The sequence below is a fragment of the Anguilla rostrata genome, chromosome 15 (assembly GCF_018555375.3).
Source record: "Anguilla rostrata isolate EN2019 chromosome 15, ASM1855537v3, whole genome shotgun sequence".
Taxonomy (NCBI): domain Eukaryota; kingdom Metazoa; phylum Chordata; class Actinopteri; order Anguilliformes; family Anguillidae; genus Anguilla; species Anguilla rostrata.
Genome location: NC_057947.1, coordinates 1,819,719 through 1,844,373, shown reverse-complemented (window position 1 = coordinate 1,844,373; position 24,655 = coordinate 1,819,719). Strand labels below are relative to the sequence as shown.

General features: G+C 46.1%; 1 protein-coding gene and 1 long non-coding RNA gene across 2 annotated transcripts in view; both read right to left on the bottom strand.

Moving 5' to 3' along the window:
* Positions 1-24,655, bottom strand: part of LOC135240546 (uncharacterized) — a 132,769-nt gene that overhangs the window by 84,653 nt on the left and 23,461 nt on the right. The window lies entirely within an intron of this gene.
* The window catches only part of LOC135240538 (NACHT, LRR and PYD domains-containing protein 3-like), a 32,629-nt gene that overhangs the window by 5,631 nt on the left and 2,343 nt on the right, over positions 1-24,655 (bottom strand). The window contains exons 3-4 of the mRNA XM_064310133.1: positions 11,803-13,666; positions 6,631-6,804 (exon numbers count right to left, since the gene is read on the bottom strand). Of these exons, the coding sequence (XP_064166203.1) occupies positions 6,631-6,804; positions 11,803-13,666 (2,038 nt within the window). The remainder of the gene's footprint in view (positions 1-6,630; positions 6,805-11,802; positions 13,667-24,655) is intronic.

Genomic DNA, 24,655 nt, shown 5'->3' with positions numbered 1-24,655 from the left:
CTCACTGGATATTACAGCTGACACTCCTTACTGACATCACATCCCAGCTGAACTTCCTTAACTTCCAACTCCAAGGAAAAGGGAAGCACCCAGGTAACATGCTAAGAGCAGTCACTGCTTTCCAGCAAAATATCACCACTCTCTTCATACCCAACAGAGAATTTCTTCACTTTCCCAATCTAAGAGCCTGCACAACTGCTAACCCTGATCTACTGCAACATTTTGACTATGATGAATTTGTAGGCATATGGGAGGAAATAAGAAATGAATTTAAAAGGAGATTTCAAGATGTTGTGGGGTATAGGGAGCTTTTCAATTTCATTGAGAACCCTTGTAATGTGCCACTAATGTCAGACCTGGACAGCACCGACGGGACAGGGCTGAGTTTCAGCACCTCCACTCCACACTCAGACCTGGACAGCGCCGGAGGGACAGGGCTGAGTTTTAGCACCTCCACTCCACACTCAGACCTGGACAGCGCCGGAGGGACAGGGCTGAGTTTCAGCACCTCCACTCCACACTCAGACCTGGACAGCGCCGGAGGGACAGGGCTGAGTTTCAGCACCTCCACTCCACACTCAGACCTGGACAGCGCCGGAGGGACAGGGCTGAGTTTCAGCACCTCCACTCCACACTCAGACCTGGACAGCGCCGGAGGGACAGGGCTGAGTTTCAGCACCTCCACTCCACACTCAGACCTGGACAGCGCCGGAGGGACAGGGCTGAGTTTCAGCACCTCCACTCCGCACTCAGACCTGGACAGCGCCGGAGGGACAGGGCTGAGTTTCAGCACCTCCACTCCACACTCAGACCTGGACAGCGCCGGAGGGACAGGGCTGAGTTTCAGCACCTCCACTCCGCACTCAGACCTGGACAGCGCCGGAGGGACAGGGTTGAGTTTTAGCACCTCCACTCCGCACTCAGACCTGGACAGCGCCGGAGGGACAGGGTTGAGTTTTAGCACCTCCACTCCGCACTCAGACCTGGACAGCGCCGGAGGGACAGGGCTGAGTTTCAGCACCTCCACTCCGCACTCAGACCTGGACCTGAGATACAGTCAGGCCACCGGCAGCATACCAGTGCTTTTTCCACACCACTTTCCCCTTTGCCTGAGTAGCTGCTGGCCCTATATAGGCCTCATGGTCTCACTCCAGGGGTGTGCTGGCTTTCCCCTCACTGAGTGACTAACAGAGTCTCTGATTCTCGTTTTTTTTTTTTTTTGTGGCAGACTCGGATGTGCCCCTCCTCATGGCCTGAATTTTGGACCCACCTGCACTTCCCTAGCACTTTTGCTTTCCCCAACATTTGAGTAGCCTGATCTCATCTTGTGTTTCACTTTTCCCGTCTTCATTCATTGTGATACCGCTGTCACAATAAAAGTCCTCTACAGGCATGTTGCCAGCACTGTCTGTCTCGTCTGTGCCTCGTTCCCGTAGCATACAGTATGGATGTGATAAAAATGTATTAAAGGATATGAAAGATGTGGAATTGAAGATATGTGTAAGTGGGTGGAAAATCATAACCTGTACCTGTACAACATGCCACATAAATGCTCTGCCGTTTGCAAATGACACACAATGCAAATCATGCAAACTATGCAGACTACACAGAAGTATAAAACAGTCCATAGAAGGACCATCACTGTAAACCATTGCAGGAGGACATGCAACACATACAGGAATGATAGATTTAATCATTAGGGCACACCAGTAGTACAAAGTCCCTTATTTACTGTCAGTATAATTACCATGCAGCACCCCTGTCCCTGTAGAAGGGGGGGGGGGTGGTATCCTGGGGATGGTGGTAGCTACTAGAGTTTTGGTAAGGTCAGACTTCATTTTGTTAAATGTAAACTAGTGTGGATTGTGGGAGATGTTCTCTGGATAGCATTTAAGGGAAGCTCAAACAATTTACTTCATTATCCAAAGTCTTTACATAAAAAGAATTTTTGGTATGCTTCACAATTTCATTGTGTTCCTTTTCTTTATCTTACAATCTCTTCAGGTGCATGTCCTTTCCTCTCTTATAGCATAGTGTCCAGTCCATCTTACCATGTCTTGTAAATAAAATGATTGCCTCTTAATACTGTTAAAGCTTTCTATTCATGGTTATTGGCAACTCTCATATTTTGACATATGATAAAGTACTCTTTCTCTTACAGTGCATCCAAAGTACGTGGCTTACTTACACACTGACTGAAGTGTGCATCTCTGCTTGAACAAATCACTGCATTGGTGCCATAAATAAACTTCTCTTCCATCTTGTGTTTGAAAGCCAACTCTAGGGAATGACATCCAGTCCAGACCTCCATAGAAGCATCCAAATGCACTAAGTCAGGCTTTGACAGACAGTAGCGCGTCCAATGCTAAAGGAAGCTACTGCCCTCCTGGAAGAGCACATAGAACACTGCAGCGCTACTATAGCCAAGGGCTACAGACAATAGCCAAGGGCTACAGACTCCAGTTCAGAGTGACCCCCCCATTTCAACAGAGTCATTTACTCTCAAACACAAGAGAGTGCTTCCATGTTCAAGAGGAATAAATTCCTTCCCTCTTACAAAAAGGGGCAATATGTGTGGTTCCCAGAGATCAAACCCAACATAGTTTTTATTTTCCTTTTTTTCAGCACCCAAAGAAGGACGGTTCTCAACTTCCTATCTTGGATCTCAGTGTTAAACAAACATTTGAGGCAATATAATTTCAAAATGTTAACATACAGCACTCTTTCACATTGGAAAATGTTGTGCAATTCTTTTAATCAATCGTTGGCACCCAAAAATTGATTAATAATGATTAACTGATTAGATTTAAATCTACTCCATGGTCTATAAAAAGAATGACTTAAAATATGCTTAACTTAATACTTAAGCATTTTTGTTAAGGAGTATGAGCATGTCTATGTGCTTTGGGGTCAGTCTGGAGAGCAGTCTGCTGAAGGTGAGACCAGCAGCTGAGAAGACGTGCTCAGATGGCACTGATGTTCCAGGAATGGACCAATAACGTTTCACTAATGCTGCCAGCAGAGGGAACCATGACTCTCTAATTAAAATTTTTTAGAAACGTCTCTTTGAAATCAAATCACCAACATTAGGTTATCCATTGAAATAGTGTATTGACATTTAAATGTTTAATCTATAGAAATTCATGAATCAACATTCTTATTAAGAATTAACAGTTAATTAACTTAACATCACTACTTCACATCAGTAAATCTGAAAGATGCCTTCTTCCACGTAAGCATTTATCCCCCTCACACAAAATTCCTCCACTTCGCCCATCGCGGTGTTTGTTACAAATACACAGTTCCACCCTTCGGCCTTTCCCTGAGTCCACGGGTGTTCTGTATTTGTGTAGAGGCAGGTCTGGCTCCATTAAGACTAATGAAGCTCAGAATACTGACTTGTACAGACGATTGTCTGATTATTGCCAATTCAAAACCCAGAGTTGTGCAGGACACTCAGCGAGTTCTGACGCATCTGATGTCTCTTGGTTTCAGAGCAATCTCTCCCCATCCTGGAGTGTAACGTTCTTGGGAGTGGATTTATATTCTGTATCCATGTGAGCTTGCTTATCAGCGGACTGCATTTTATCTCTCAGAGTATGTCTCTCTCAGTTCAAGCCCGGCTCGAGAGTACAGTATCACACATGCCTCAGACTGCAGCCTCTCAGGTTTTGCCACTGGGGCTGTTAAGAATGAGGGGCTTTATGAGGTGGATTTCATCCCTCCACCTCAGCCCTGTGTGCGATCTCCAAACACAAGCACTCAGCAACTCTGCGTCACTGGGAAAACAGACTTTAACACTCAGGGAACCCCTCTCAGGATCGTTTTCATACAGAAAAAAAGGACAGACACATCCCTCTCTGGGGTGGGGGGTCTCAGGAGGGTTACATGGTAAATCAAATCTTTTAGCTATTAACTATATGGACAGCTCTCAGATATTTTCTTCCCTGTCTGAGGGGTCATCATGTGCTCGTATGCTGCGATAATGACTGCGGTAGCCTATGTAAATCACCAAGGTGGCATGCGCTCCCTCCAGCTCCATGGTCTAGCCCACAGACTGCTGGTCTGGAGCAGCCGTCACTTTCTGTGGTTACGTGTGACCCATGTTGCTTTAGGCTTGCTCCTGTGGGGGTCTAGGCCAGGGTTGTCTGTGAAGCGTATTGTGACAATTGCTGTGAAATACGCCATACAATTAAAATTTGATTGATTGATGTTCCAGGAATTCTGAACACGAGCGCTGATCTGCTGTCAAGGAGAAACCCACTGAACGGGGAATGGTGTCTCCATCCCCAGATTGTGGAAATGTTACCGCAGTGATTATCCCTCTCCCTTATGTACAGTCATGCACGCTCCCGCTACGCACGGACCTCCTGTCTCAGGTGAACGGTGAAATACACCACCCCTGCCCTGAGCAAGTAGCTCTATGGCCTTGGCCCGTGAGAGGCATATCCTCAACGCATTAGGGCTTCCCCCTCGCGTGGCTGCAACCATCCAGAGCACGAGAGCGCCCTCTACCAGGTCACTTCATGACAATAAGTGTCAGGTGTTAGAAAGATGGTGTGCCACTCGTCAGTCAGTGCCTTACCAGAGCTCTGTTTCTGACGTGCTGTGCTTTTCACAGAACCTTATGGATAAAGAGAAATCCTTTCCTACCATTAAGGTCTACCTGGCAGCTATCACTGCTTGTCATGTTGGGTTGAAAGACCATGCAGTGGGGCAGCACCCCTTCATTCACAGGTTCATGAAGGGGGCTCACTGTTCTCTGTCTGTTGCTAAAACGCTCATTTCCCCTTGGGATTTATCACTGGAGCTGGAGGCTCTGTCTCTAAGGCCGTTTGAGTCTATACATGAGAGATTTAAAATTGTTGTCTCTCTAGACAGCGTTGCTGCTCGCACTAGCCTCCGCTAAGTGAGTCAGTGACCTCCATGTGCTCTCAGTGCATCTCTCATGCACAATATTCTCCCCTAAGATGCACAGGCTTTATCTTAAGCTAAATCCAGCCTTTATGCCTAAAAGCTTCCCTCCTTTCACATGTGAGGTGTTGGAGCTTGCCGCTTTTCACCCACCACCTTTCTCCTCTGAAGAGGAGCATCTGCTGCATAAGCTGTGTTCTCCACACGTATATGACAAAGACTAATGCTTTTAGAAAGAGCAACCAGCTCTTAGTCACCTGGGCCCCTGCCTGCCAAGGGAAATCATCTCTATGCAGCGGCTGTCCCACTGGCTTGTGGAACTCTTGTTATGGCATATGATTCAAAGAGGATAATGCCCCCCTTGGGCCTGAGGGCTCATTCTACGAGGAGAATGGCTGCATCATGGACCCTATACCAGGGTATCTCCTTGCAGGATATTTATTCATCGGTAGGGTGGGTTTCTCCAGATACTGACTGAACGTCACCAGGAGGCCGGTAGACCACTCAGTTCTGGGGGTGAGCTCTGTGTAAGGTGCACACATCTCCCCTCATCTGCTATGGGTTTTATTACTTCACAAAGACATGCATGTTAGGTGTGTTCCTGCAGGTGCCCTTGACCACGGCACTTGCCTCAGCACAAGACAGGCAGCTTCCCACTGCTCCTAAGTAACTAGGATGGGTCAAATGCAGAGGACAAATTAAGTATATCTTAAATAAAGTATATCTTAAAACATTGTTCATGGCCCTGGCTATAGCATTGAGCAGTGGAATCTGTTTAGTACTTTCCTACACGGGATGTGCCAGACACCACCCTCCCCTCAGGGGAGGAGGCATCCCTTGCTGGCCTGACAGCATCTCAGCTGTGAGCATAAGGCATTCTGGGAGTTGACCATATCTCCCCATAGGTGGATCTCAAACACGAGATGATGAAAGAGAACTTTAGGTTACTGTTGTAACTCCAGTGGAGAGATCCACCAAGACTGCCCTGCTTGCCGCACATGAGAAGTGAATATGAAGAGTAGTAGCGCTACAGTGTCCCATATGTTCTTCCAAGAGGGCAGTAGTCTCCTGTAACATTGAATGCGCTACTGGCTGTCAAAGCCACACTTGGTGCAATTGGATGACCAGATGTCATTCCCAATACGTGGATCTTTCTACTCTTCAGAGAACCGGGGTAGCAACAGTAACTTAAAGTTTTGGGGTAACACCCTTACTGAGGTACTCACCAGGCATATTGTTAGTTTCACTAGCAGGATATGCAAATCTTCATGGATAGCTGCTAGAGTCAGTCAAATGTTATTTAATAGAATAATACAGAAGTCATGCCTTGTGATATTTATATAGTCTCGCTACCCAAATGGGGTAAATATTAATTAGCTTAATCCCAGGGTTGGTTTTAGATTCCTGGATGAGCAGGATATTTACCTCCCAGGATTGAAGGTCTTAATGTCAGAGAACACTTAGATGAATGCCTGGCAGCAGCAGCTAGTCTCTCTCTCCAGGATACAGGGTCAAGCTGCCCATCATTTCATATGAGCACACCCCAGTTAATAATCTTATGAGCAAAACTGTATTTACACAGACATTCAGGTTAGAGGTTTTGAAAATGAATGGAGTCAGGAAATTAGTCTTCCCTGTGACAAAATTCAAACCCTTACATTTCCATAATCAGTAATTCTATTTAGTTAATGTAACACAGTACACAGCACTACTCACCCCAGTCTCTGCAGTTTACAGTTTGGACTCATCAGTCCAGCACAGAGCAGCTCCACACCTGAATCTCCCAGGTTATTGTAGCTGAGTTCCAGATCTGTCAGGGGTGAGTTTGAAGACTGGAGAGCTGAGGCCACAATATCACAGGACTTCTCTGTGAGGTCACAGCTGTTCAGTCTGCAAAGAAGAGTTCATACATTCAAGTACTGAATAATTATTGGCACTCTTCATTAAAATAAGCATAAACGATTGTATAAAAGAAACATTTAAACATAATGATTTTAATTTTCTGCTCAAACATTTGTACACACTGCTTACTTTCACTTTAATTAAACATAATTCTTATAAAAAATAGTATTACTCTCAAAAACGTAGGGGTCAAAATGATTGGCACCCCAAAAGAATATTTAAAATAAAACAAAGTGGCATCTAATGAAATTAGATTTTTTTTTAATTGATCTCATTCCCCCGGAACTGTTTGCTGCCTTTCACCATTTCCTGTTTCACTGGGGTACAAATATGCGGTTGCACACATACAAAATCCCGTTGTAATCTATGACCATGGGGAAAACCAAAGAGTTTTCAACTCAGAAGAGACAGACGGTTGTTGACACAAATCTGGTTTGTGTGCAGTCGGTTCCTCATGCTAGGCAGCCAACAGCTACCAGCCAGCTAGTCAGGATCCCCTTATCCTGCACACTGCTAAGGGATCAGCTGAGCCCCTGTGCTGAGGCTGTCTCAAGACCCCCTGACGCTGCACACTGCTAAGGGATCAGCTGAGCCCCTGTGCTGAGGCCATCTCAGGACCCCCTGGTGCTTCACACTGCTAAGGGATCAGCTGAGCCCCTGTGCTGAGGCTGTCTCAAGACCCCCTGATGCTGCACACTGCTAAGGGATCAGCTGAGCCCCTGTGCTGAGGCCATCTCAGGACCCCCTGGTGCTGCACACTGCTAAGGGATCAGTGGGCAGGGAGTGGGGGAGCCCCGATACTCCCAGGGAGAGCAGGGCAGCAGTGCAGTACTGTATGACAGAGGAACATCTGCACATTGTGTATATACATTAAAATACAGGAATAAGCAGTGAGCAAGCTGTATGGACCCAGTGGCAGTTTATATTGAGATTAAAGCTCAGACACCAGTGTATTTAAAACTGTCATGGTTCTGTGTTTCCGTGTCTGTCTTTCCTTGTTGAGCCGCCAGATGGCGGCACTTCTGTTTTGTGTCCTGCTTGTACCCTGTTTAATTGTATTATTGTTTTTTGGTTGTCTCGTTTTCCCTTCCCTCTCTGTGTCCTGATTGTGCATTGTGCCCTGCTGTGTCTCGTCAGTGTCTTGTCTATTTAAGTTCCCTACTCCCTGACTCAGGTGCTGGATCGTTGTTGGTTTGTTTGTGTGTGCCTCTGATCGTGCTTCTGCCCCGTGTGTTTCCTCCTAAGAGTAGCCTCCAGTGTTTTTGCCCACGTTCCATGTTTTCTACTTTTGGATTGTTGGATTTTCTTTGTTTCCTTAGTTTTTAAAATTTTACTTTGTTTTTTAGGACTTGCCCTGCGCGGCTTCGCTTTTGTTCCCTTTGGTTTTTTGTTCAAATTAAAAGCAACACTCCTGGTTTTGCGTTTACTCTGGATTTTGAGTGTTTTTTGACTCTGCGTTTGGGTCCATCCCCTCACCCGCCCTGACAGAAGGATCCAGCCACTACTGGACCCAGCTGAGTTTTTTTTTTTTTTTCCTTCTCTTCCCCCCTTCCCGTTTCCGGAGGTTTGTTCTTGTGTAGTCATGCCACCGGTTTTGAGTGTCAGCCACACGGTGGTGGCTGGGGGGACCTCCGGGCCAGGTCCTGCCGTTGGACAGGCCCCCCTGTCCAGTAGACAGTGGGCGGACAGACTCTTTGATACGTGCCAGGGGTCGCGTCTGTTATTGGACTACGCGAGAGAGTTCAGCGCTGTAGCCGCACAGACGGACCTGCCCCAGTCTATAGTGTGCCAGTTGTTTAGGGACAACATGAGGGACCCCCTCCACGGCGGGCTAATTTACTCTGGCCTGGAGGGGTGTTGCGACTTTAACGCCCTATTAGCAACGGCACTCCACTGGGAGGAGTATCTCGGGGGTCGCGGATATGCCCCCTCTGGCCGAGAAGTACTCCCAGCCCAGCGCACCGGAGCCCACCGTCCCACAGGAGCTGCCCGCCCGGTCCGCCGTCCTGCAGAGGCCTCCCGAGCCGTCCAGAGCCCTGAAGGGGCCACCTGCTCCGTCTGTTGTCCCGCAGGCGAAGCCACCTGCCTTGCCCAGTGTCCATGCCATGCCTAGTGTCCATGCCATGCCTAGTGTCCATGCCATGCCAAGTGTCCGTGCTCCCCCCAGTGTTGTCGCTCCCCCCGGTGTCCGTGCTCCCCCTAGTGTTCTCGCGCCTCCCATTGTTCTTGCTCCCCCCAGTGTTCCTGCCTCGCCCAGTGTTCTCACGCCCCCTGGTGTCTGCTCCCCCTGGTATCCATGCTCCCCCTAGTGTTGTCGCGCCCCCTGGTGTCCGTACTCCGCCTAGTGTTCTCGCGCCGCCTAGTGTTCCCAAGCCGTCACTGCCCCCACCCAGCTACCAGAGACCACGCCCCATCTTTGTTCCCAACCGTGTGTCTGTCTGTTCACCTGCCCCCTTGTCTATTTGTCTGCCCGCTTGCCTGTCTACCTGTTTGCCCGCGTGTTTGTCGGCCAGCATGTTGGCCTGTTTATCTGCCCCCCAGGCCGGCGGCCCGTCGGCCAATCTGTTCTCCCGCCTGTCTGCCTGTCTGTCGGTGTGTCAGTCTGCCTGTTTTTTGTCCTGTCTGCCAGTTTGTCAGTCCGTGTGTCAGTCTTTGAGTTCACCCCTCTCCTTCCCTGTCTGTCTGTCTCTTAGTGTGTCTGTCGGTCTTGCCGTGTGCCTCCCCGCCTGCTTGTCCCTTTGTCTTTCCTTGTAGGTCTCCCGTGTTGTTCCTGTGTCTGTGTCAGTCCGTTTCTTTGTCAGTCTCAGTCCACCCCAGTGTAGTGTCCATGTCCAGTTCCATGTAGTGTTGTGAGTCCGCTCCGTGTCTTTTGCCCAGTCCTGTGTTGTGTTTGTATCTGTTTCATGTAGAGTCTTGGTATTGTTCTGTATGGTCAGTTTGGTCCAGTCCGTTCCTGTCTTGTTGAGTCCAGCTAGATCAGCTGAGCCCCTGTGCTGAGGCCGTCTCAGGACCCCCTGGTGCTGCACACTGCTAAGGGATCAGTGGGCAGGGAGTGGGGGAGCCCCGATACTCCCAGGGAGAGCAGGGCAGCAGTGCAGTACTGTATGACAGAGGAACATCTGCACATTTGTGTATATACATTAAAATACAGGAATAAGCAGTGAGCAGGCTGTACGGACCCAGTGGCGGTTTATATTGAGATTAAAGCTCAGACACCAGTGTATTTAAAACTGTCATGGTTATGTGTTTTCCTTGTTGGGCCGCCAGATGGCGGCACTTCTGTTTTGTGTCCTGCTCCCCCTGTTTAATTGTATTGTTTTCAATTGTTCAACTATTGTTTTTTGGTTCTCGTTTTCCCTTCCCTCTCTGTGGCCTGATTGTTCATTGTGCCCTCCTGTGTCTCGTCAGTGTCGTGTCTATTTAAGTTCCCTTCTCCCTGACTCAGGTGCTGGATCCTTGTTGGTTGTTTGTTCCTTGTGTGCGTATTGGATTGTGTTTCAGCTTGTGCTCGTTCTTGTTACTCAGTGTTTTTGCCGTGAGTGTTATCCTCCCTGCCCGTGTTCTGTTTTTGCTTTGTTTTTTGGAATTTCTGCTCTTCCTCTGTTTTTGCACTTTAAGAACTTTGTCCTTTTTGACTTTCCCTGCGCGGCTTTGTTTTTGTTCCCTTGGTTTTTGTTCTGATTAAAAGCAACTCTTGGTTTAGTGTTTACTCTGTGGATTTAGTGTTTTTTTGACTCCGCGTTTGGGTCCTACCCCCCACTACCCTGACATGGCTTCGCTTATGTGGGAAAAACATCGCGAGCATTACGAACCAGGATTAGCGAACATAGGAGTAATATCAGAACTGGGGATGAACGTAACCCTGTGGCTGCTCATTTTAAACAAGCCGGGCATAATGTCAGTGCATTGAGATGTTGGCGTGGAAAAAGTGGAGAAGCCTCATAGGGGAGGTGATCTTGGAAAAAGGCTTCTTAAACGTGAAACCTTCTGGATCTATTTCCTCAATACCATGTCCCCCAATGGTCTAAATGAGGAATTTGACATAAAACCTTTTTTTGTGATTTTCTTTCTTGCTCTCTTTTCCAGTGCCCTAGTATGCTAGTGGCTAAAAAAACATCTTGTAATTGGTCTTCTGCTTATTATACCATGAGGTTTTTTAACTATTATTCTTATATGATATGTAAAAAATGTTTTACTTGTTTGTTGGTATGTCGTTTGATACTTTTTCTATTATGTACCTCTATATATTTTTCTATTGTGGTATTATTAAATGTTTGTATGTATTTGCACTACTTTTTTTTTTAAACATATTATCGAATGGCCAATGTTCTATGGCCTACTTAATTGGCTGACAGTGATGTCGATGTGATGTCATTGGCTTACTGCCTATATATACCTTTTTTACCGATCATGTGGTCATTTGCCTGATTAAGACCCTGTTGGGTTGAAACGTTGCCTTGCTTGTTTTTAGTCAAAGTATTGGGAGCTGTAATCCATTGTGCGGATATCCATTTTCTTTCAATCTTCGAAAGTGAAAAATATGACAAGAAATTCCAGGTGTGTTTGTGCCTGTGTTGTCACCAAAATAAGGTCCCTTTTCTTAATACTGTTACTTACTATAGCATTTATTCATTTTAATCTGCTTGAATTGTATGTTCTGACAAAGGTTGATCCATCAGATTACTCTGCCTATCAATGAACGCCTTATTTATTTCACAATGGCTATCTTTGCAAATAATAAGAAAATGTATTAAATGAGTAAATAGTTATAGTTCATTAAATCACATATGATACGTGATGAGGTTTTGCATTTCATGCTGCCTATGTTCTGGATAGAGGACTAGTTAAAACATCTTAATTCATAAATCTTTTTTTTTTAACCAAATTTTCTCTTCTCCGGCAATTTTATTGCACTTTATTCTCACTAGAAATACAAGGTGGGAAAATACTGGCAATCATCTACATTATTAATGACATAATACTCACATGGCCTTCCTGCAGTTCCTGACTACTGGTAGCAGTCTCTGATGACCTGCTGCTGATGTGTTGTAGGTCTTCAAGTCTAGCTCATCCAGGACCTCCTCTGACATCAGTAATACAAAGGCTAGAGCTGAACATTGGTCTGGTTCCAGCTCTTTATCCGAAAGTTTCCCTGATCTCAGGGAATTCTGGATTTCCTCCACTAGACAGTTGTCATTCATTTCACTGAGACAGTGGAACAGATTGATGGTCCTCTCTGCTGAAGATTCCCCTCTGATCATCTCCTTAATGTACTGGACTGTTTTCTCAATGCACTGTGATCTGCTTTCAGTCTGTGCCTGTAGGTCTGGTACAGGTGATCTGCTTCCTGTCTGTGTCTGTTGGTCTGGTACAGTTGATCTATTTCCAGTCTGTGTCAGTAGTCTTCCTAAGAGAGACTGAATGGACTCCAGAGAGAGGCCAAGAAGGAATCGGAGGAAAAGGTCCAGGTGTCCATTCTTACTCTCTAAGGCCTGATCCACTGCACTCCTGTGTAACTCAGACAGCTGCACTCTGTCACTGTGAAGTTTTGATTCTTCTGCTCTGAGTACATTTCTGTTCTCATTTACACATGAATGAAATACAAACAAGGCAGCCAGATACTCCTGAATGCTCAGATGCACAAAGCAGTACACCTTCTCCTGATACAACCCACACTCCTCTTTAAAGATCTCTGTGCACACCCCAGAGTACACTGAAGCTTCACTGACATCAATGCTACTCTTTCTCAAGTCCTCTTCATAGAATAACAGATTGCCCTTTTCCAGCTGTCGAAAAGACAGCTGCCCCAGTTTCAGGATGATTTCTGTATCTGATGCTGACATCTTCTTTGGGTCTGTCTCATCAGCGCCATGATACTTCTGATTCTTCACATTAGCTTGAATGAGCATAAAGTGTGTATACATTTCAGTCAGAGTTTTGGGCAGATCACCGCTCTCTACTTTAACTAACATTGTCTCCAGAACAGTAGCAGAAATCCAGCAGAAGACTGGTATGTGACACATGATGTAGAGACTCCTGGATAACTTTATGTGTGAGATAATTCTACTGGCCTGGTTCTGATCTCTGATTCTCTTCCTGAAGTAATCCTCCTTCTGTGGGTCATTGAACCCTCGTACCTCTGTCACCTGGTGGACACACTCAGAAGGGATCTGATTGGCTGCTGCTGGTCGGGAGGTGATCCAGAGGAGAGCAGAGGGAAGCAGATTCCCTTTAATGAGGTTGGTCAGCAGCACATCCACTGATGATGACTCTGTTATATCACAGCAGATCTCATTGCTTTGGAAATGTAGAGGAAGTCGACACTCATCCAGACCATCAAAGATAAACACCACTTTGACTTCATCACCTTCAACACTTTTGATCTCTTTCAGTTGTGGAAAGTAGTGCTGCAGAAGTTGCATCAGACTGAATGCTCTTTCCTTCTTCAAATTCAGATCTCGGAAAGGAAGAGTGAAGATGAAATCAACGTCCTGATTGGCTTTCCCTTCTGCCCAGTCCAGAATGAACCTCTGCACAGAGACGGTTTTCCCAATGCCAGCGATGCCCTTTGTAAGCACAGTTCTGGGTTTCTCTTGTCCAGGTAAAGGCTTAAAGATGTCATTGCAGAGGATTGTAGTCTCCTGTGTGGTTTGTCTCTTGGATGTCTCAATCTGTCTAACCTCGTGTTCATTATTGACCCCCCCACTTCCCCCCTCTGTGATGTAGAGCTCTGTATAGATCTCATTCAGAAGGGTTGGGTTGCTCTGCTTCGCTAAACCTTCAAATATGCATTCAAACTTCTGCTTCAGATGCATTTTCAGTGCCTGCTGGGCTCTTTTTAAGGATTCATCTGAAGAGAAATATGATAAATAATTGTTTAAAACAAGATTAAAATTTCCCTTTCAATAACAGATTTTAAGAAGAAACTATCAAGAAAAATATTAAGGCCCTCAGTTTTCACAGTATTTCACAAATACAGTATCGTAGTGTTACATACTTCTATCAGTATGTTACACACCTCACACAGAATTACATACACTCCATCCTTGAAATTGAATTTCTTGCTGACACGAGCATCTCGCTATAATCATTTTTGATTGAATTAACACAAATGGCTATTTTTTTCATTATGGTGAAAAGGAGAATACACTTTCTTGATTCCGCGTTCCCAACCTACTGCCAGTGTGTGATGATGTGTAGCTATCCCTCCAACAAGAGTGACTAGCTACATGGAAGAGGGAAGCTAATTTTTGGAATCGTATTAAAGAAAATTGCTGTTATTTTCTGGTAAGTTAATGATTTATATGTTGCTATTTGATTATAGCTGAAGCATTTCTGACATTGAACATGAAAAATTAACTGTGTTTTCTGAGAAATCGGCAAAACGGGATTGACCAGGGTCTTACACAGGTTTTACATTGCAGACTTATAATATGAGTTAGGGATTGGATCCATAAAAATACTTGAATGGCGCCTACGCTGACCACTATCCTAAGTATGGTACCCGATGCGAGACCACTATTAGCTGGGGCTTTATTTTTCCCAAATAGCGTACGAATGATATCTCAAAGCCACAGAGCTAAGCGTTTCTCTAAAGATGGCCAGTCACCCCGAAATACAACGCAGTGTGACATCAAGTACAACTTATCAATACAGAATTATGGAAGCTGTCTCTGAGGAAAAAACATAGAGAAAAAGTTACACTCTGCTGCCTCCTACTGCCAGAACCCCGCAAGTAGCCTATTTCCCTCTGGCTGGCAGAACCTCTGCCGTAGAGGCAAATGCATAAAATGAAACCCTAAATCACTGTATTGAAAATTCAGGTGCCAGATCATGTAACATTAATGTAGGTTAATAAGACATAGGAAAAATGTTATCATGAATCAAAACATAGTTACTCATTCTTACTCTTACAAACTGCATGAACTCCACCACCCCTACCTAAGGGACGGTGAAGTCTATTAAAGTGAAAAAATGCTTTCATGATTAAAAAAATGTTTCTCATCTTGATTATTAACTACTGTAATCAATGAACCCCTAATGAAATTTTTTTTTTAAACTACATAATGTTAGGCTAAAATGTTTTGTTATTTTTTGTTTGTTAATATTTTTCCTTCCTCTTTAGCTGTTTGTTTGATTTGCATAAGCTTCGGTAATTAAAAGAAAAAACCAAAAAGCTTCCATGGGTGGAATACATGTCCAGCCATTATGCTTTATTCAAACTTCCCCAAGTTGTATTTTATAAGCTCCTGCACATGAGCTGGGGGCTGTTGTAGTCTGTATTTCCCGGTCACTTGTCTCCCCAGTACTGTCTCTGTGTCCCCTGAGCTGCTTCACTCCTCTGTATTTGTGTGATTTCACTATTCGGGTGGTTCCGGGTTTTCGTGGTTTCCCCCCCTTCCTTCCAGTCTCGCTTTACTTACTTCCTGCTTATTTCTAGTTTTACTAATTTCTACTAATCCTTACTAACTTATAGATTGTAAAGTACTAACCTCATTAGTATACTAACATGTGAATATTCGTGAATATACGTTCTGACCAGGATGGACCCAGCGGACCCTGCCCAGGTACAATTTGTACTTGGGCAACAGGGAGCCATGTTGGGACGCCACCAGTCCCACTTGGAGTTGGTCTCTCACCAGCTGCAGACCCTAACCTCCTGCGTGGCGGAGCTGACATCTGCACTCCGGGCTTCCTCACCTGGCTTCGCTCCCCAGCAACCTGCGGCTCCCGCTACGCCTGACATTCCACCTGCACCTGCTCGTGAACCCCACCTTCCTCCTCCGGAGAAGTACGACGGAGAACCTGGTGGCTGCCGCCTATTCCTTACCCAGTGCCGGCTGATCTTCCAGCTACAGCCAGCTACCTTCCCCACTGAGCAGGCCCGAGTTGCCTACATAATCATGCAGCTCACCGGGCGAGCTAAGAAGTGGGGAACGGCTACCTGGGAGGAGGGGCTTCCCTGCGTGCAGACATCCACGCTGCTCGCAGAAGAGATGAAACGGGTCTTCGACCGCTCCAAGCACGGCCATGATGCAGCGCAAGAACTCCTGCGCATGCGCAAAGGGGGAATGACGGTGTCGGACTTCGCCATCGACTTTCGTACTCTGGCTACCGCCAGTGGCTGGGAGAAGAAAGCTCAGTACGACACCTTCCTCAATGGCCTGTCTGAGAGCGTGAAGGACGAGCTGCTGACCCGGGACCTGCCCGAGGACCTCAACGATCTCATTGCCCTGGCTATCCGCGTGGATTCACGCATCCAAGAGCGCCAACAGGCTCGCAGTCAAGGGGTCTACAACCGAGCAGTCACTGAGAGGTCCAGGACCACTGCTGCACCTTCTACCAATCTCAAACCTCCAGTCATGATGTCGGACCCGGAACCGATGCAAGTCAACCGTGCTCGCCTGACCAAGGAGGAGAGGGATAGAAGGATGCACACCAGGTCATGCCTCTACTGTGGGAAACCAGGCCACTATGTCGCAGCCTGCCCGCTAAAAAGACAACGCCCGCTAGTGTGTCGAGGAGCACTAGTGGGTATGATTCCAACCGAATCCTCCTCAAAACACCGGACTTGCCTGCCTGTCACTATTGAGTGGGAGGGACGAACCAAAGGGACCACCGCCCTCATCGACTCCGGGGCCGAGGAGAACTTCCTGGACACTGGGGCCGCCGAGAGATGGGGGATCCCCTTGGAGAAGATATCATGCCCCCTAGTGGCCAACTCGCTCAATGGTCGAGGTTGGCGAATATCACTCACACCAGCGTTCCTCTCAAGGTTCGGCTCTCCGGCAACCATCAAGAAGAGCTTTGGCTCCACATCATTGAATCTCCCCACTCACCCATCATTCTCGGGCATCCCTGGCTTGAGAAGCACAACCCCACCTTGGAGTGGAACTCGCACAAGATTTTGGGCTGGAGCCCATTCTGTTTAGCATCTCGTCTGCGAGAGGCCCGTTCTTCTGTTCCTGAGTCACCTCCTCCCGAGAAGCCGACGGACCTGTCGGCGGTTCCTCCCGAGTACCTGGACCTAGAAGAGGTCTTCAGCAAGTCTCGAGCCACCTCTCTGCCTCCTCACCGCCCTTACGACTGCGCCATTGACCTGAAGCCCGGCACCACTCCCACCAGAGGTCGATTGTTCTCTCTGTCTCGGCCAGAGACGGAAGCTATGAATAAATACCTCCAGGAGTCCTTGACTGCCGGCATCATCCGTCCTTCATCCTCACCAGCAGGGGCCGGATTCTTCTTCGTGGGGAAGAAGGATGGCTCACTCCGGCCTTGCGTCAACTACCGAGACCTCAATGATATTACGGTCAAGAACCGTTACCCACTCCCCCTCATGGCTTCCGCCTTTGAACTCCTGCAAGGAGCCACCATATTCACCAAGCTGGACCTGCGCAACGCCTATCACCTGGTGCGCATTCGAGAGGGCGATGAATGGAAGACAGCCTTCAACACTCCTACCGGACACTGGACACCTTCGGGCTCACAAACGCACCAGCTATTTTCCAGACACTGGTGAATGATGTTCTGAGGGACTGGATAAATAAGTTCGTTTTTGTATACCTGGATGACATCCTGATCTTTTCCAAAACTAAGGAGGAACATATCATCCAGGTCCGCAAGGTGCTCCAGAGACTCTTGGAGAACAGCTTATTCGTCAAGGCGGAGAAATGTGAATTTAGTTGTAACACCACTTCTTTCCTGGGATACATCATCTCCCCCGGCAGCATTCAGGTGGACCCCCAGAAGATCCAGGCAGTTGTGGAATGGCCTCAGCCAGACTGTCGTCGGGAACTGCAACGTTTCCTGGGCTTCGCCAATTTTTACCGCCGTTTCATCCGAAATTACAGTTCTCTGGCAGCCCCACTCACCGCCCTCACATCCATTAAGACCTGATTTCAGTGGAACGCCCAGGCTGAAACAGCCTTCCGAGCCCTCATGAACCACTTCACCTCTGCACCCATCCTTGTCCATCCTGACTCTGCGGCTCAGTTCATCGTAGAGGTTGATGCCTCCAACATTCGGGTGGGAGCCATTCTTTCTCAGCGTTCATCCAGGGACAATAAGATCCATCCCTGTGCCTACTTTTCTCACCGCCTGACACCCACGGAACAGAACTATGACATTGGGAACCGTGAGCTGTTGGCGGTGAGGATGGCTTTGGGAGAATGGCGCTATTGGCTTAAGGGCTCTCAAACACCTTTTCTGGTGTGGACTGATCATAAGAACCTGGAGTACCTTCACACAGCCAAACGCCTCAACTCTCGCCAGGCCCGGTGGGCACTATTCTTCTCCAGATTTGACTTTACCCTTGCTTACCGCCCCGGGTCGAAGAATACCAAGCCTGACGCCCTCTCCCGCCAGTTTGAACCACCCACCAAGGATCCTTCACCTGACACCATCCTCCCGCAGAGCTGTTTCATCAATGTCATTCACTTGGACATCGAGGAGATGGTTCGCAAGGCCCAGGAGGATGAGGCTGGTCCAAGTAATTGCCCGGCGGATCGTCTCTACGTTCCTGCCCAAGTCCGCTCTCAAGTTCTCCTTTGGGGCCACGCTTCTCAACTCTCATGCCACCCGGGGGCCACCAGAGCCAGGACATTTATTCAGAGACGTTTCTGGTGGCCCTCCATGAAACAAGAGATCTTGGACTTTGTGGCTGCCTGCTTGGTCTGTGCCCAGAACAAACCCTCTCACCACCCACCCTCAGGTCTGTTACATCCCCTCCCCATCCCACACCGCCCCTGGTCTCACATAGCATTAGATTTCATCACAGGCTTACCCCCATCCAACACTTTCACCACTATCCTCACCATAGTTGATAGGTTCTCTAAAGCTGTTCACTTCGTTCCCCTCACCAATCTTCCCTCTGCCAAAGAAACCGCCAACTTACTCATTCATCACCTTATTAGACTACACGGCATCCCCACTAACATAGTTTCCGATAGAGGCCCCCAGTTCACTGCACGTTTCTGGAAAGCTGTCTGCTCACTGTTGGGTTCCTCCATTAGTCTATCCTCAGGATTTCACCCCCAGACCAATGGCCAGACCGAGCGGGCCAATCAAGTTATCGAAACTGTCCTTAGATGCCTCTGCTCCAAGAACCCCACCTCATGGTCTTATCAGCTACCCTGGGCAGAGTATGCCATAAACTCACACACCTCCTCTTCCAAACTTTCTCCATTTGAGTGCTGCCTAGGGTACCAGCCGCCTCTGTTCCCTAGTCAGGAGGAGGAGGTGGGGGTCCCCTCAGCTGAAGCCTTCATCCGGCGCTGCAGAAGGACATGGAAGACCGCTCGCCTCAACTTGCTTCTCGCCAGCGCCAGGATGAAGGTGGCGGCCGATCGCCGCCGCTCTAAAGCCCCCTCCTACAGAGTTGGACAGCGTGTTTGGCTCACCACCAGAGACATTCCCCTACGTGTCGAGTCCCATAAGTTAGCTCCTCATTTTATTGGCCCCTTCCCTATTGTTAAGATCCTCAGCCCCACTGCGGTTATATTAAAGTTACCCTCCACCATGCACAGAATTCACCCCACTTTTCATGTTTCCTGTTTAAAACCGGTCGTTACCCATCCCCTCTGCCCTGCCCCTGAGCCCCCCCCTCCCCCCGACTCATTGATGGTGGTGATGCCTACACCGTGAACAAGCTGTTGGATGTTCGTCGTCGGGGTCGCGGCCTTCATTACCTGGTGGACTGGGAGGGCTACGGCCCCGAGGAAAGAAGCTGGATCCCCTCTCGCTTCATTTTGGATAAAAAGCTTATTAAAGACTTTCATGTCAAACACCCTGTGCCACCGGTGAAAACGCCAAGAGGCGTTTCCTAGGGGGGGGGGGGGGTACTGTTGTAGTCTGTATTTCCCGGTCACTTGTCTCCCCAGTACTGTCTCTGTGTCTGTGTTCCCTGAGCTGCTTCACTCCCCTGTATTTGTGTGATTTCACTATTCGGGTGGTTCCCCCCTTCCTTCCAGTCTCGTTTTTACTTACTTCCTACTTATTTCTAGTTTTACTAATTTCTACTAATCCTTACTAATTTACAGATTGTAAAGTACTAACCTCATTAATATACTAACATGTGAATATTACTAATGGACTAACACACACTAGTTTTGGGTTTTTGATAGTTTATATCACTATACTAATACATTAACCAGTCTCCCCTTTTCCATGCTGCGCTGTAGCTCCGCCCCTTTTCTTTCTAGCCTGCTCTAACGCTGAGTTCTGCAATTGCCTGCATCTGTCTCTTGCTCTGACTGCACCTCTCTCTCTCTGCACGCGTTTTTACCTGCTTAACCCAGGCCGTCTATTATCATTGTTGTCTATGTGATTCCAGTCCGCGTTTTGTCAGTCCCCTGTCATTTTATTAGTTATCCTAATGTTCTTCACCTGGATGTTGTTTGTTACTCCTCCCTCACTCACTTACCCCTCCTTGATTGTTACCTTCCCCAGTGTATAAATGTCAGTCTTTTCCACCAGCTCACGGTCAGAACGTTGATCGAATTCATTGTGCCGATATTTAGTAAGCCTTTGTTTATCGAGATTCCGGAGACACCCCTTCTGTACGACTTCGAGTTTGCCTGCCCCTTTTGGTTTGTTTGCTTCTGGTTTGACCTTTGCTTTGCTTTGACTTCTCTTTTGCCTGTCCCTTTGTACCTTCGCCGCTCTGATCTCCTGGTTTTTGATTTTTTTCCTGTTTTTCACTATTCTTTTGGAAACTCGATTCGGCACCGTCCTTTCTCTGATTACCTGGCTTCCAACCTCGCACTGAATAAAGACAACGTTTTTTGGATTTCCCTGGTCTGCGTTTGGGTCCTTGCACAGAACATCACAGGGGGCAGTCTGCGATGGGGAGACACAACATCCCTTGCTATATGGAAAGTTGCTTGAAACACTCATTGGGGGGCAGGTCAGATATTTTAGAGTCACATGAGCCAGTGCTGGGCGTATCATTAGCCAACAACTTGTAATGTTTTAACTCCAGTAAGCCTGTGTGCTACCGCTTACAAAACCGTACATTGCAAAACTATTTTCTTGAAGTAAAGTACACAACTGAATCAATTTTAACATTTGTATTTCAAAATTTTTGCGGTTTTGTTATATAGGCTAAGGGAAAATGAATTGAGGCATATTACAAGAACACTGAGTAAAGTGCTAAAATGTGCATGACAAAACGCAAAACAGAAAAAGTAGTTAAAGAAATTCAAAGTGCAATATGCACCGTCACTCTCTTATGAATTCCTCAGAGAACGCGCAGCTTTGGTGGTTTGCTGGAACCGCACACACACAAATTGGATATATTTCACTCAGCTGTCATGTAGCTATTTTATTCAGTTTATTCAAAGTCTCAGTTTCAGAGAAAACACAAAAATATATCGATGGAAGTGGGTAACACGTTGGCAAGGTCTGGCATAGAGCCCGATTGATATATCGGCCATTATTTGACTTTTTTGACGACATCGGGATCGGCAGTTATGCCGCCGATGTGTCCCGATATTTTAATATTAAGTATAGTAAACAAAAAAACAATGATTATTTATCTGTACTTGTCTGTTCGAACGTTGTAGTTGCTATTTATTAGAATTATCCAGTAGAGGGAGCTCTAATACAAGTGTGAACTGCAGCAGCTGACGCGCTACTTCTCTAATAAGACGTTTGTCACTCGTGCCTCATTGGGATGGCAGGTATGCCATCCCGCCAAGTTACGCCTTGGCGGGGGCATGCCCCCATACCTATACAGCACCGAGAGTTTGGCACTTTTCAGGGTTCCCCACAGAAATAACCACAACAGCCACAGACACTCAGCCCTTAAAAACATTAAATTCTGTACATTCTGACCCCATTTCAACAGACAGAATTCATAAACAACTTCACATGTCCACACAATAAAGCCCCAAACTAAGGGGATTTTGCGTTTTCTCCTTCTTCTTCTTCTTCTTCTCATTCTTATTTTTCCTGCCGCCTATCCCACTAACAACATGTCTCCCCATTGGACATTTCACTAACACCAGCCAAATCTGCCCTACACGACCCAATCAAAAACGCGCATACACACGCAAAATACCCATACATTTGTATTCTGAAAACATTTCCCGTTTAAACAGCTAGTCCACCTGTGGCCTAGTGGGTAAGGTTACAGTCTTGGGAACATGGGGTCGGAGGTTCAAGCCCAGCTTAGAACACGTTTCTTTAACCTGCTTCAACCCTCACTAATAATTGTCTACTAGCCTACTTATCAATTATTGCTTTTGCACCATATTTACCCGCCGTTCACCGTTCAGTTATTAACCGGCTACAATATTGCTAAGCCACATGGATTCAACGGGAGCTCTTCTGTGCTTACTGGCCTGTGTTCTTTAAAACCACCGGCAGGTTTGCTAATGATATTTCACGCATTGCATAGCTATGGCATTAGCTAACGAAGTCACGGCAAATGTATTCCTTTCATTAAAAAGTTACACCAGTTCACCACTGTGCCATTTCTATTAACTATATTTCTTCACTTGGCTACCGTACAAAACTTTCATATCAGCAAACGCCACGTTTCTACATCCATGTTATCTCGCCCTGTTCTCTATCTAGCCACATAGGCTACACACAATTACTACGTAAGTACGTTCTGCAACTCCGCATTAAAACATTACATTTAAAATCATGATTCACTCATAAGTATAACTACTAGCACTGAACATGAGAAAAACACATTCGTGCAATAGATTACATTACAGGTAAATAATGTGTGCAATGTTATTTGACCCTCCACTTCAACAACTAATATTCAATACCGACTGTTATATATACCATTTGATAAGGAATATAAGCTCGCTCATGGTCACTCCATTTACTTCGCACTATACTCCGTGATCATGTCAACCTTCACCTACATGCCCATTCTGCTAAAAACATATTGTTTCAACTACGGAATTTCGTAATTTCATTTTAATTTCTCTCACACTGTTGTTATTCTCTCATATGCAAAGCCTGCTGGGACATATGCGTCTGCTCCTATTCTCCACTATCATGTTTTCCGGTTCTAGTTTAGCAAAACGGCGAAGAGGATTCCTACCTGCAGATTAGCCTATCAAAATGCCTTATAAACCTTACAAACACTAAAAGTGCATCTCCACGAAATAACAGACAATGGAGCAGGACAGAAGGATAAACCTTACAAACACTAATAGTGCATCTCCACGAAATAACAGACAACGGAGCAGGACAGAAGGCTACACAAGTTGCGACCTAGGGAGTTATAATTCTACGGGCGTGTTGATTATTTTGTCAGTCAAGGCTCGTTGGATGGACGTCAAATCCGTGAGTACATACCATATTCCATCTGCGTTTCTGATGCGTTTACGCTTACGCCATTGCATCCTTTCTCACAGACACTGTTTTACATATATAGCAAACCGAAACTGCTGAACGGTACACGCTCATCAGACTGTACAGATTCACACAACGATAGCCATAATCCACAACCGTTTCTTGCAGGGTCGCATTTCTCACTCTCATAATAAAACGCTTTGCAAAAAGAACTGATATCTCATAAAAAACACGTTTTCAACGTACAAAAATGCCAAGTTACTAAAAAGTATTGATATCAAAATGACGCCAAGTTACGATACTACAAACAATATAGGCTATCTTGCCTCACCGAAATGACATAAGATGTATCTCAAAGCAATGCTACCCAATATTTCCTCAGTTCTTTCAAGTCACTTGGCCCTGTGTTTTCTAATCTTACCATTTCACAATATCATGCAAACTTTCTGTCAGATCAAAGAGACAAATATTTCGAATTGCCTCATGGAACACATTGAACATTGTACATTGAAATTAATGTATAAATTCATTAATGTACAGAACTGCTGCTGAGCAACGACAGGAAGCACATTTCTCCAGAAAACATGTTTATACTTGCTTCTGAACTGAATTTGAGTACATGTGCAAGTTATTGTATATTTGCTACGTACAATAAATACTGCATGTAAAACACATATTGTACATACATACATAGAGAACTTCTTTATCCGCATGGGGACATTTCCCTGGCAGCATCTTACATTCACATTCACGAACACACTTGTACCAAGAAACATACTATCATTCACGCAACAGAAAGCCTGGGCAGCGAAATACATAGGCCTACATACCAATACAAATTGGACATACACACACCTATTCAATCAATCTTGACTGTGAGAGAGCCATCCACACATATTTGGCCTGTTCATGTAGTGCATGCTTATACACAGGGCCAAGTGACTTGAAAGAACTGAGGAAATATTGGGTAGCATTGCTTTGAGATACATCTTATGTCATTTCGGTGAGGCAAGATAGCCTATATTGTTTGTAGTATCGTAACTTGGCGTCATTTTGATATCAATACTTTTTAGTAACTTGGCATTTTTGTACGTTGAAAACGTGTTTTTTATGAGATCCAATATTCTCCACTGCAAGACTTGTCTGCACAGATTCAATTGCCGCAATAAAGGTATGTATATTTAGTGAAAGTTTTTTAATTAAATGCGTTTATACGACCACTATGTTTATCAATCCTCATTATCAAGCGAGCTAACATATTTGGTTCACTTTAGCAAGCTAGCTGGCTAGCAAGCCTTTATGAAGTGGCAGTGAGCACATAAGCAGCGTAGGATCTACATTTCCAGAGGACATAGCTGTATTCTCAAATAAATAACCAACCAAAATAAAATGGTGATTGAATGCATCACACATTTGTTTTTGTATCTGAGAAAATGATATTAGCTACTATATGATGCTGTGTCAATAGCCAACGCGTAATTGCAAGCGAGTGTGTCATCTAGTCACCCGTCATCGTAGCAAGCTA